The 13,322-nt window shown below is 40.7% G+C and overlaps 1 protein-coding gene across 1 annotated transcript; it reads right to left on the bottom strand.

Moving 5' to 3' along the window:
• Nucleotides 1-11,993: 11,993 nt before the first annotated feature.
• On the bottom strand, nucleotides 11,994-12,932 carry LOC309559788 (olfactory receptor 5G9-like; the record flags this gene model as incomplete). The annotated part of the gene is made up of 1 exon (XM_082263222.1): nucleotides 11,994-12,932. One exon carries the CDS (start codon nucleotides 12,930-12,932, stop codon nucleotides 11,994-11,996), a length of 939 nt encoding a protein of 312 aa, XP_082119348.1.
• Nucleotides 12,933-13,322: the final 390 nt, after the last annotated feature.

Genomic DNA, 13,322 nt, shown 5'->3' with positions numbered 1-13,322 from the left:
TTGAAAAAGTAAAATTCTTACATACAATAAATAGATACAGCTGCCATGAGTTTTTTTGGAAACTCCAAAAAAAAAATATAAAAAGAAAAAAATTTGAGGCGTCGTAATAAAATGTGCTAAGTGCTAAATAAATAAATAATGATATATAAATATTAAAAAAAAAGTCCAATTAATTTATAAAGCGCAAAAGTTCATCCTGTGAAAGTATTGCACCACAACAGTGACAAGGTGCTTTGCAAATCCTCTTGCTAATAAAGTGCTTGTGCTTTTGTTTTCCTTCACCCGTTAGTGTGAGGGTAACTCACCAGAAAGCTGAGGGCCTCCAGGACCCAGCTTGCTCTATAGCTATCAGATAGCCTCTTACATGGATGATGTACTTTTGATTACTGGCCCCCCTGGGCTCACCAGAAATCATAATAAGCTTGTCCACCAGTCAAAATTGGTTAAGCCATATCCCCAAAAAAATTAAGAACATATGATTGCACAATATCGTTTGATGTTTATTGACAACAATCTTAAACAATAATAGAACACTCACATTTAAAAGTGCCACTATCGGCACATTTGACCAGCCAAAGAAATGTGTCTGAACGCTGCTCGATTCCAGCGTGCGTTCCAAGGTGTGTTCCAATCAGGGAGCGGAAATGAAGAACCACAAGTGATAGCCTCTGGACCAACCTCAATGCATTTCGTGATAACGAAAATGTGCCGATAGTGGCACTTTTAAATGTGAGTGTTCTATTATTGTTTAGGATTGTTGTCAATAAACATCAAACGATATTGCGCAATCATATGATCTTATTTTTTTTTTAATTGAACTTCTTTTAATATTTATATATAATTTTTTATTTATTTATTTAGCACTTAGAACATTTTATTACAGCACCTCAAATTGTTTTCTTTCGTTCCAGAATAGCAGAGGCTGTTATATCTGTAAATGGTAGGTAAATCAACTCCAAATGTTTGGATTGGAATGTCTAACAAGCTCATATAAAGTATGATGGTCATCAGGGGAGGGCTGGCAGTCTTAGGCCTGGGGGCAAGTCCAGTCAAGTGGCCCATTGAACCACTGAATCAGCTCACTCTCCATGCCCACCTGGTTTTATAATGGATATTGATGTTATGAAGCAAGACAAATATGATACAATGTGGTAACATCATTTAATGTTAATAGAAACAAAGAAGGTTTAACAAAAAAAAATGCATCGATGCAGCCTTGCCAGTGCCAATCAGTGCAGACTCATCAGTGCACATCAACGCAGCATCACCAGTACCCATCAGCTTAGCCTCATCAGTGCCCATCAATGCCCATCAAAGCAGCCGCACCAGAGTCCATACTGACATATCTAAAGGAAAAAATATAATTTAAACTTGCTCGCGGCTGCAATGTATTGTCGGCTCCCGGCAATACAGATAAAAAAATGAGTGTAGCCCTCATTTTAAGGCTTATATGCCATTTATTGCCATAAAAAGAAAATGAGTGTACAAAAAAAATAAACACAAAAGACAGTTTTTGACAAGTCTTTTATTCAAAAATAAAAAAATAGTGTCCCTCGATGTATATCCATTGTCAATCACGACGCTCACCGCACCCAAAAAATAGAAAAAATTCAAAGATGCTTCACCTCTTCAGAGGCTACTCTTGAGCTTTGACAACTCTTTTTTCTTTAGGCAAGGGGCGAGGCCACCCGGTTCCATCACCCGGAGGGACCACCCCGTCTGAAATCACGTGACACCAGAAGGGGGCGGTGCCACTGGGTGTTGTAAATGGGTGGCCCTGCCCCTTGCCTATAAATGGATTTACATCAGGGGACACTATTTTTTTTTTTTTTTGAATAAAGGATTTTTCCAAAACTGTCTTTTGTGTTTATTTTTTTGTACACTTTTTTGGTGAATGGGTAGGGGTATGATGTACCCAATATCCATTCACATGGGGGGGCGGGATCTGGGGGTCCCTTGTTAAAGGGCGCTTCCAGATTCCGATAAGCCCCCCACCCACAAACCCCCACAACCACAGCCCAGGGTTGTTGGAAAGAGGCCCTTGTCCCCATCAACATGGGGACAAGATGCTTTGGGGGCACTCTAAAGCACCCTCCCCATGTTTAGGGCAAGCGGCCTGGTATGGTTTAGGAGGGGGGGCACTCGCTCGCCCCCCCCCCATCCTGGCCTGCCAGGCTGCATGCTCGGATAAGGGTCTGGTTTGGATTTTGGGGGGACCCAACGCCATTTTTTCTTTACATTTTGGCATGGAGTTCCCCTTAAAATATGTATCAGACACGAAGAGCCTGGTATAGATTTTGGGGGGACTCCATGACGTTTTTTTTTTTTATTCTGTCATAGGGTTCCCTTTAACCATTTAAATACAGGGCACTTTCACCCTCTTCCTGCCTAGACCAATTTTTAGCTTTCAGCGCTCATTGGCATCTATGGGAAATATTGGTCACCTTAGCATGGCACTGCTCCCCGTCTTTAACATTGGCGTCTATGGCAAATATTGGTCAGCTTGACATGGCACTACTCACGAACTATAAGTGACAGGAACATAAAACTTGGGGAGCACTGAGAGGGGACCCAGGACTACAACATACCTATACATTTTAAAAGTGGGGTATAACCTGAACACTACACTGGCTGCTTTAAACTAACTCAACACACTATCCAATAACTACTTGCCTAAGCTCTATTATCACACACTATACATGGCTGGCGTGTAAGAAGCAGCTTTATATAATGTGGGGCATGGACTTAGCCCCTGAGCCATGATTGGCTAAAGGCACCCTGCCTTTGGCCAATCATGGCTCTGACAGGACATTGCGCTGTGATTGGCCAAAGCATACAGGTCAGGTGCATGCTTTGGCCAATCACAAGCACTTAATGCACTGCAATCCTGCAATGCATTATGGGGTGCTCATTGGCGGGTGAACTTGACCGGCGAACACACAAACACCCGATGTTCGAGTCAAACTTACGTTCAAATCGAAAATCCAGGCGATCCCTAGTGTAGAATATCAGTTTAGTGTGACTCTAGTGATAGTTCAGTGTAAGTGTAGTATAATCATTAATTTTTACTTTAGTGTCAGTTTTGTGAGTATAGTGTGACTATTCATTTTTACTTTAGTGTCTGTTTAATTTTTTAGGGCAGATTTCCTGCAGTATATATTAGTGCATTACTGCACGTTTAACGCAGTATATACCTGTGTGTTACTGCACATTTAGCGCAATATACATTCGTACGTTACTGCACGTTTAATGCAGGGTATATCCGTGTGTTATGCACATTTAACGCAGCAAATATGATTGTGTTACTGTACGTTTAACGCAGTATATATCCTTGTGTTACTGCATGTTTGACCCAGTATATATCAGTGCGTTTCTGTACGTTTAACGCAGCATATATCAGTGTATTACTGCACATTTAACTCAGTATATATTCATGCATTAATGGACGTTTAACGCAGTATATATCCGTACTTTGCTGTAGGTTTAACGCAGTATATACAGTATCTCACAAAAGTGAGTACAGCCCTCACATTTTTGTAAATATTTTATTATATCTTTTCATATGACAACACTGAAGAAATTACACTTTGCTACAATGTAAAGTAGTGAGTGTACAGCTTGTATAACAGTGGAAATTTGCTGCCCCCTCAAAATAACTCAACACACAAACATTGATGTCTAAACCGCTGCCAACAAACGCGAGTACACCCCTAAGTAAGAATGTCCAAATTGGGCCCAAAGAGCCAATATTTTGTGTGGCCACCATTATTTTCCAGCACTGCCTTAACCCTCTTGGGCAAGAAGTTCACCAGAGCTTCACAAGTTGCCACTGGAGTCCTTTTAAACTCCTCCATGACAACATCACAGAGCAGGTGGATGTTAAAGAACTTCCACTCCTCCACCTTCCATTTGAGGACCTTCCATTTGAGGATGCCCCATAGATGCTCGATAGGGTTTAGGTCTGGAGACATGCTTGGCCAATCCATCACCTTTACCCTCAGCTTCTTTAGCAAGGCAGTGGTCCTCTTAGGCTGGCCATACATGATACAATTTTCTTTCAGTTTTCTGTCAGATTTTCTTGAAATTTACCTTCAAGTATGTAGTACGAAGGCCTGCCTAATTGGATACAAGTGAATGTGTTGTTTAGCTTTGACCTCACATTATGTGGTTTGTGGTAGATCTGACAAAAGTTGGACATGTATGGCCAGCCTTAGAGGTGTGTTTGGGGTCATTATCATGTTAGAATATTGCCCTGTGGCCCAGTCTCCAAAGGGAGGGGATCATGTGTGTGTGTGTGTTTTTAATTGTGGTATATTTAGTACTGGCTGGGTAAGTGCAGTGCAGTGTTAAAAAAATGCAAGGCCCAAGAATTGTTCCTCTCTCCCACAGTCTGATGCCATCAGTTAACCTGTGTTCAGAGCATGCATCACCCACTGTCTAAAAGAGAGACAGTTACCAAACTCACACATCAAAAATCATCTAAAAATTGTGTTTTGTTCTGCAAAGGCTGGCATAGTATCACTTACTTTGCAGGCCCTGGTGGTGTCTGCGGCTGCAGAGATACCATTCCCGACATCAGGCAGAAGGGGTCTCCTCCAGCTTCCCCCCTTCCCAGTCACCTGCCCCCCTTAATTTCCGCCCCCCTGAGCTAAAGAGGAGGCTGGATGACCGTGGAGCCGGCCGCAGTGAGCTGTGCTGGCCTCAGCCATGGAATCGATAGCATAGAGGCCGGCGGCAAGTGAGCAAGGCCTGTCCAAGAAGCTGCCTTGGGAGCCGGAAGGGACCCAAAATTACATGTGGCCCCGGCCCTCCGGGCAGATACTGGTCTGCCCTATGGCCAGTCCGGGCTTGAATATATGTTCATATATATATATATATATATATATATATACATACCTATCTATCTATCTATCTATCTATCTATCTATCTATCTATCTATCTATCTATCTATCTATCTATCTATCTATCTATCTATCTATCTATCTATCTATATATATATATATATATATATACACACACATACATGTACAATGGGTATAAAAAGTCTACACTCAAAAAAAGAGTTCTGGCGCTACTCCAAAAAGTGATCTCCTGAAATGTGTGAAAAGTGCACACATGTACAAATTGTCCATAAAAACACTGTTCGCCCAATCCTATACGTTGGATAGCTTATAAATGTAATAAAGAAAAAATTGAAGGATGGCGCTCAAGTGTATTAATTGCTGATATTTAACCCCAAAAGAGACATAGGTATGCTGTCCAATAAAAGTTTATTGTATAAATCCACAATGAAGAAGCAGTGTATATGTTAAAATCAAATAATATAAATCCTCCTACCAATCCATAAAGCCTCTGGGTGTCACCGCTGCCTCAGCAAGAATCCTTGATGTCAGTCCCAAAGGAGGGAGGAGGCTGGTAGCTGGAGAGAAAAAAGCAGCGTAGGTGGATAGACAAGAGGAGCGGATCCCAGCAGGGATGGGGGCTCAAACGGTCCGATGTGCGGCCGCTATCTGGACCGGAGCCCACGCTGTGCTTCCCCAGTGCTCGCTGTGAGTGCCGAGAGGTCGCACGCTGATGACGTCACCGCTGTCAGCCGGATACCCGTACGAAACCGGCAAAGGGATCAGCTGGAGGCCGGGGGAGGTGGAGGACGGAGTTCACTTGCTTCTGCAGAGCTACCCGATTGCCACAACGACATGTTTCGCTACATAAGTAGCTTTTTCAAGTGAACAAGGGACACTGTACAGAAAAATGCCTGTTAGCGCTGTCTTGACGCCAGCTGAATGCCGGCCAACGCTCCCTGGCACTTGAAGATACTGTTCTGCTGAACTGTGCTGGAACTTCGACTTTAATACTTAGGTTAATTTAGAAGATCCAGGACTGTAGGACATTTGACTCCTGACACTCTGTTTAGCTCAAAGGTCCAGTGAACAGCTTCCTCCAGCCCTTTACTGACTGAGGTAGCTCCTTGTAACTGCTTGTGCTGCTGCAACCCTTAACACTGTACACTTAACCCTTCAGGGCCCAGCCGCTGGCACCCCTCTACACTTCAGGGTCCTCTCGTTAGGCACCCCCTCTGACACTTCAGGGTCCTCTCGCTAGGCACCCCCTCTGACACCTCAGGGTCCTCTCGCTAGGCACCCCCTCTGACACTTCCCGGTCCTCTCACTAGGCACCCCCCTTGACACTAGCTGGCTCCCGGATCCCTGGGACCTTCACCGGAATGGTCCCCTCTACGTTTCAGGCAGACCCTCAGGGGCAATTCACAGTACTTACGAACTTGGCATGCTTTCCTGGAACTGAATCCCTCTATCTCCACTGGTCCTCGGCACACCGGATCCTCTCTGCAGCTCAACTCAGCTCTCTCTCTGGACTCTCAGGCAGCCACCCGAGACACCTGATCCTTCTGGCAGGAGGAGAGACAGCCGTATCCTTCCTCCTGGGACTCTGCTTCCCACCAAAGATGCTGCGTCATGTGTTCCCCTCAAACTTATACCCACTCCCAGAATCCTCTGTGGCAGAATCTGCCTTCTGGGGTAGATACAGGCCTGAATGAGCCCCTGATTGGGTTTCCTCCACTGCCCAATGAAAATCCTCTCATGGAGCCAGTGGGGAGACTCCCCTCTCAGCAGCCACACCTGGGAGACATGACAGCCCAGCTGAAAATCATGGCCCTGCTGTTAAGCAGCCAAGGCCCACTATGCTTTTACCTAGCACCTACCATGTAGGCTGCTACATCTACAATAAACCAAAACCAATGAAAACAGCACATACAAATCCAAAAATTACAAATTTGTGAAGTGGTAAACATGGGACCATAATGAGCTTGGTCCATCAGGTGCAGGATACTGCCGAAGTGATGTTGGTGGAGGTGAAGGTGGTGGAGCAGGGGCTGGATATTCTGAAATGCAGGTCTTGCTAGTAATATCACCTCTTACCCCTTTATTCAGTACCTGTAACAACAGGCACTCCGCCATTTGTCTTTGCTCTGCAGACATTTTGCGCAATTTATTTGCAGTTAGTATTCCGAATGCATCCAACTCATTCCAGAATTATGCTAGAACTCCCGAAGAAGAACTAACATTAGCAGCGCTAATAAAATAGGTGAGTTTTAAATATGTAAGTATAGAGTCTATATAGTAGTCCATGCACAGGACTATATTAGTCCATATCTTGAGACAACACCAGATAGAATCAATACAGTGGTGGAAACACACAGGCAGACCAAGATATAGAGCCGTCACCACACTTTGTGGAATCCTCTCCCCTTAAGAAATGCACTCACCATATAGCCATAAATCTCATAATCACAGGCAACTGGCACAGATCTCCTGGTAATTCCCCTCCACACGGATAGATATAGTAGGGATCACAGATCCTCAATCACCAGACAATCGACCATAAAATCCTCACCGGATGAGTATAGGTGAGCAGGGACCACATTCATGCAAAAAGGGGGAAGGACAGCTCATAGTGTAACTTGTACAAACTTTTATTGAACCATACATACCCGCCTTAATGCAATGCACTTACATAATACAGCAGAAAAATTGCATTAAAAGCATCCACAAATTGATTGACAGCGGGACTTTAAATCCCACGGTATCTCGCTGATGAAGAGGCGGAGATGGACAGTCTGAAGCTGTGACGTGAGAGGGCGTGACCACATGGCAAGTGTCAAGTGTGCCTTGACTGAAAAAAGGTTGAGAATCACTGGTCTGGATTATATGAGGTCTATAAGCCCCTGAATGATATTCATTCAGCAGATGGTACCATACACAATACAATATACAGTACAATATCTTTCAATTGCCTGAATATATTATCATTTACCTTCAATTTTTTTTTGTAAATGTTAGTAGCGTTGCAGCACTTTCTGTACATCACAGCGATATGCCCTTTACAGGATTAGGGCACCTAATTTCTCACCATTTATTGGATATTATATATTTTTTTTTGATCTGTGCACCCACTTTTGTTTTTGTTGGTCACGTTTTCTGCATTTATTATTGTATGCCATCACTTGTTTTGAGATCAGTGATTCTTCATTTTTACATGCATTTCAGGTCCTTTGTGCATGTTTGCTATTTTGTGCACTAATATATTCATCATATTGCTTTTGCATCATTTATCAGTTTATTGCATATATTCACGAATTAGCGCCGATTTTTGATTGTCTACATTCAACAAAATATATCAGCTATTTGTGACAGAAAAGGAGATAATTTGTATGAACCATTATATCCAACAAAATTAGGCTAGTACAAAACAGGTTCTATAATTCATGATCAAGTAATAGTTTAGGACTTACAAATAGCCACATATTGATCAAAACTCCTGGCTATTGGTAAACAAATAATTACTTGATTTTAATCCAAAAAATATATATATTACTGCATCATAAATGCAAGGATTCCTATGGCATCATCTTGTTTGATAAAATGTACTAGGATTAGGTGTAGCATGACCATAAAGGAAGACATGTCCACTATCAACGGGTAGGTCAGCAAAAAGGACATGGGGGTGTGTAATTGATTATCCAAGATGACCAGGACAAATATAGTCATACAGTATGTTTGCAAACTATCTATAGGTTTCTAAAACATTAATGTACATTCATAAGAAAGTCCATCCATAAGGCTATATCAAATTCAAGCATTTATAAAAAAAATTAAAAATAAATAAAAAGCCTGCTTTAAACATAGTCAATAATATCATCAGGATTTGTGCTGGATTTTATTTTTTTCTGACCTCTGATGGGGAAAAAAATTATGTGGAGTTGTAATTATCTTCTCAATTAAATCTAGACCATTTTTTTCCATAAATCTAGACCATTTCTCACACAGGCATAGGATTCCATTAAAAAAAAAAAAAATATTCAATGAATGAGAAAAGGATGTGTGTGCAGTTTCTTTTCCATGTTCGATTAATGATGCACAGTGGAATTCTGAAGAATATTGCTGTATATTAATTAATCTTGTAACCTTAATTAATTCCCTGAGTACCAGGCAGGCTCAATCTGAGTTCATATTCCATTCTTCTTAATTAGTTTGTCAATTATTTTGACACAGTTTCATAAATACTGACACAAATGTGCTTTTATATATATAAAACATACTTTTTGCAAATGAAATTGGGACTCTACCAAAAAAGGTTTTTATTGGATAGGGTGAAAAAGAGTTATGGGCCATACACACTATAAGATTTTTTGAAGACTTTTTCCTTTAGACTTACCAAAACCATATAATATGAGGTCAAACCTAAACACTTTCAATTTGTATGCAATCTGGCAGGCCCTTGCACTACATGGAAAAGGTAAATCTGAAGGAAATCTAACCACAAAAGTTGGATAGTGTGTATCCAGCTTAAGAAGCGCTTTTAAAATAGTTATTTGAAATAGTTACTGAAAAGAAGAAATAATATTGGCCAGTCTGATGATGTACATTTTTAAGTAATATTAACACCAAAAAGAAACATTTATAAGATTGCAGCCTACCCATTCTTAAGCCTGGCCATGCATACATCGAAATTCGGTTGTTTCAGCAGGGGCCAGCCAAATTTCGATCCTCATATGGGCAGGCTGATCAACTTGGGTACAACCAGCCTTTCAGATTTTTTTCTACATGTGATTACTGCCAGCAGCTATAGTTGCTAGCAGCAATCATTGTATTCTGCCGGCCGGGAAGGCTCCCCGCGCTCCCCGCGCTCCCCTCCCCCACCTTCATTAGCAGAATACAATAGCGCTGTGGGAGGCATCGAGCAATTATCTTTCCTTCCATCTGTGGTGGAAGGAAATAAAACTGATTTCTTTCCTTGGATGTGGTGACTGCATTTCTTTTTTAAACATTTTTTTCTTTTTTTCACCTATTGACCCAGCCATTAATCCTGCTATTGTTCTACTTCTGTTTTCAGACCAATCTGTCCAGCAAAATCAGCAGTTAGGGGTTCGAGACAAACGATTTAACACTGACAGGTGTGTGTACTACAATAGTTAGCTTTTATTCATTAATGTAAAACCTTTTTCCAAAAGGAAAATGGCTTAAAAATAATTGCTGAAATGTGGTTTTAATTTGTTAGTTCACCTAAATTTGCTAGTGATCTAACACCACCCGGATTGACGGTTCTGCTGTCAGTAGATTTCTCTGTTGCTCATTTCAGTTTTGAGTGGAGATACCCTAAGACAAGAAGTATGTTACTGGCTGGATCACCAGGTGAAAATAAAAGTAAAAAAGCCTAAAAAAAGAAAATGAATACAGCCACCACACTTAAAGATTGATAGGCTGCAATATACATAAATATCTTTGTTTTGCTTTAAGCTGATGTTTGACACACACAGTACAAAGATAATGATATAGGGGTATAATATAAGCTCTAGCTATATGTACACACAATATGTATATATATATATATATATATATATATATATAAATAGGGCTTTTTTTTCAGCGGGAACGTGGGGGATTGAAGTATCGGCACCTTCAGCCTTGATTGTGTGTGCTGAGGGGGTGTGAAAAGGGTGCTGAGGTGTGCTGGAGGGGACTATTGATGCTGCCTGGTGGTGAATCTATTTTTGCTGGAGGGAACCTATTTTTGTGGGGGTGGGTGGGTCTATTGTTGCTGGGGGAAATTATTTTTGAAAGGGATCTACTGTTGAGGGACGAGTCTATTGCTGCTGGCTGTTTGGAGTCTATTGTTGCTGGGGGTGCATATTGCTGCGGGGGGGGGGGGGGGTCTATTGTTGCTGACTACAGGGGATCTATTTTACATCCTTTCTTGTTATCATTAACAAATTCTATACAAATTATTTAGCACCACAAAATGATACTTGGTTCTGAATTCTCTAAAGGGGGCAGTACTGGGAGGGGGGTAGGGGGTGGAACCAAGGAATGGTGCTCAGAAGTGGGTAGGGGGGCGGAGGCAAGATGTGAATCAAAATGGAAGAGTTCCTGCACCTATTCTCTATTCTCTGAGAAAAAGAAACCTGTGTATGTATGTATGTATATATATATATATATATATATATATATATATATATATATATATATATTTACCTTAAACTATCATCCCCACTTTCTACTCATTATTCAGATACCTACAAGCAGCAGCTCCCTCTGTTCTCCAGTAGTCTGGTCCTTTTTGGCTGCCTCCTGGTTATATCCACAGTGTTGGGCAAGGCTTGAGTATGGAAGGAACATCAAATGGCTACCTGAGCAGACGATCTTTGCTTCTGCCTAACGCAGATGAGGTCTCTTGCTGACTTTGGCTATCAGAGATATGATGATTCTAGCTTGTAAAGCTGCCCAAAAGTCAAGCCATGTTAAACTTCAGTTGCAGTTGTTTTAGCCTCACCATTTTAAAGCTTTTAGTAGTAAAAATAATGATTGATATTGTAAGTTTAACATAGCAAAATTAAATCTTTACATGTATCGATTTGTACATGGTATCTGTAACACAACAAGTTGGTAAATAGCAAACGTATTACGACTTATTTCATTTTTAGAAGTTAAAACCCATTTTGAGTTTGATAAAAAAAAAAAAAAAACTAGCCATAAAAATGTTAAAAAAATGCTGCTCTCTGTGCAATATTCACCCTATTTTAAGCCCTGTCCCTCTCAGAAAGTGGACTCCATCACTAGATGGCACTCTTCCTCCCGATTGAATGATGCCATGCACAATTCAGCCTATTTTCAGTGGGCCAAATCATGAAGGGCTCGCTCCCAGGAGGTATGTCATCCAGCCATCCTGTGTTCACAGAACCCTGCACATTTAGTACCCACCCACCACCGAGGACAGATGTGGATGAAGAAGGGCCTATGACATCATGGAACCAGACTAAAGATCCATGTAAAAAAAGGGTATTCATGTTTTTTTTTTTTTTTTTTTTTTAATGAAAAGTGTGCAGGGGTATGGTAGGACTGAATTGGATGTGGTGAAGGCCACTGTAGCTAGACCTTAACTGTCTTCAGCACATAAATAAAACTCTTTATAACCTTTAATTTGTCATTTTGCAACCTCCAAACCTTCTCTTCATAGACAGTTTCACATCTTTATTTTTTAAACTATAAATCAATGGATTGAGCATAGGGACAATAGCTGTGTTAAACAAAGAAAACATTTTTTTGAAATCCAAGCTGCTGATTGAGCTTGGTGTAAGATACTGATTGACCAAGGTTGTATAGAGCAGAACTACGACCGTCAGATGTGAGGAACATGTGTAGAAGGCTTTACGCCGGCCAGAATTAAAGCGGATTTTCAATATGGTAACAATTATGAAATAATAAGGGATGAAAGTCAAAACAAATGGAGCAATGGTCATCAGGAAAAGGCCTTGGACGAAGCACATTCTTTCCAACACCGAGATATCACTGCAGATCAGTTTCATTATTGGTACAATGTCACAGAAAAAGTGGTTGATTTCATTGGAAGAGTAGCAGGTAAAACTACCCATTATTGCTACAAGAGAAACAGTTTGGATAAAACCCAATAACCAGCAAAATGAAGCTAAAATTATGCAAGTCCTACGATTCATGACCTTATGGTAATTCAAGGGGTTACAGATGGCCACATATCTGTCAAAACTCATTGCTGTTAAAATGAACAGCTCATGACCTGCCAGTGACCCAAACATATATGTCTGAAACATACATTCAACGAAAGGAACTTTTTTATCTCCTGTAAGGAAACTTAGGAGTATTTTATGCAGAGTGACGGTGGAGCATGAGATGTCTACAACAGACAAGTTGGCCACAAAAAAATACATGGGCGTGTGAAGATGATGGTCCAGGCCGATGAGAAGAAGGATGGTTAGGTTGCCTCCAAGAGTGATTAAATAAATTAAAATAACCAGTAAGAATATCGGCACTTGAAGTTCTGGTTTTTCTGAGATACCAATGACAATAAAATATGAAATGATTGTATGATTAGAATTCATTTATACGTGTTCTGAAAAATGCAAAAGAAAAACTTTGTAGCATTACAGAATTTACCTTAAAAGTTAAAGAAATAAACACACACATATAATCCAAACCATAAACAAAAAAATGTTCATCTTCCCAAGAGATCTTTTTCAGGTTTTAAAGATGTATACATGGCTGATAATGTAAATCCACAATAGCTAGTTGGTTTAACAAACACTCATAATTTGCAAACAGATCTGAATACATTGCTCAAAAGAAATGAAAGAAACACTTTTTTTTTTTTTTTCGTTCAAATCGTTTTTATTGCATTTTGTCAAACAAACAGGGTAACAGAAAGAAAAGAAGGAAAGAATGCAGGCATAATACATAACTATGCATTCAAAAACGAAGAAACAATTCCTTTA

This window comes from Pelophylax lessonae, assembly GCF_965119305.1.
Source record: "Pelophylax lessonae genome assembly, chromosome: 7".
Taxonomy (NCBI): Eukaryota; Metazoa; Chordata; class Amphibia; order Anura; family Ranidae; genus Pelophylax; species Pelophylax lessonae.
This window is presented reverse-complemented; position numbering and strand designations above follow the sequence as displayed.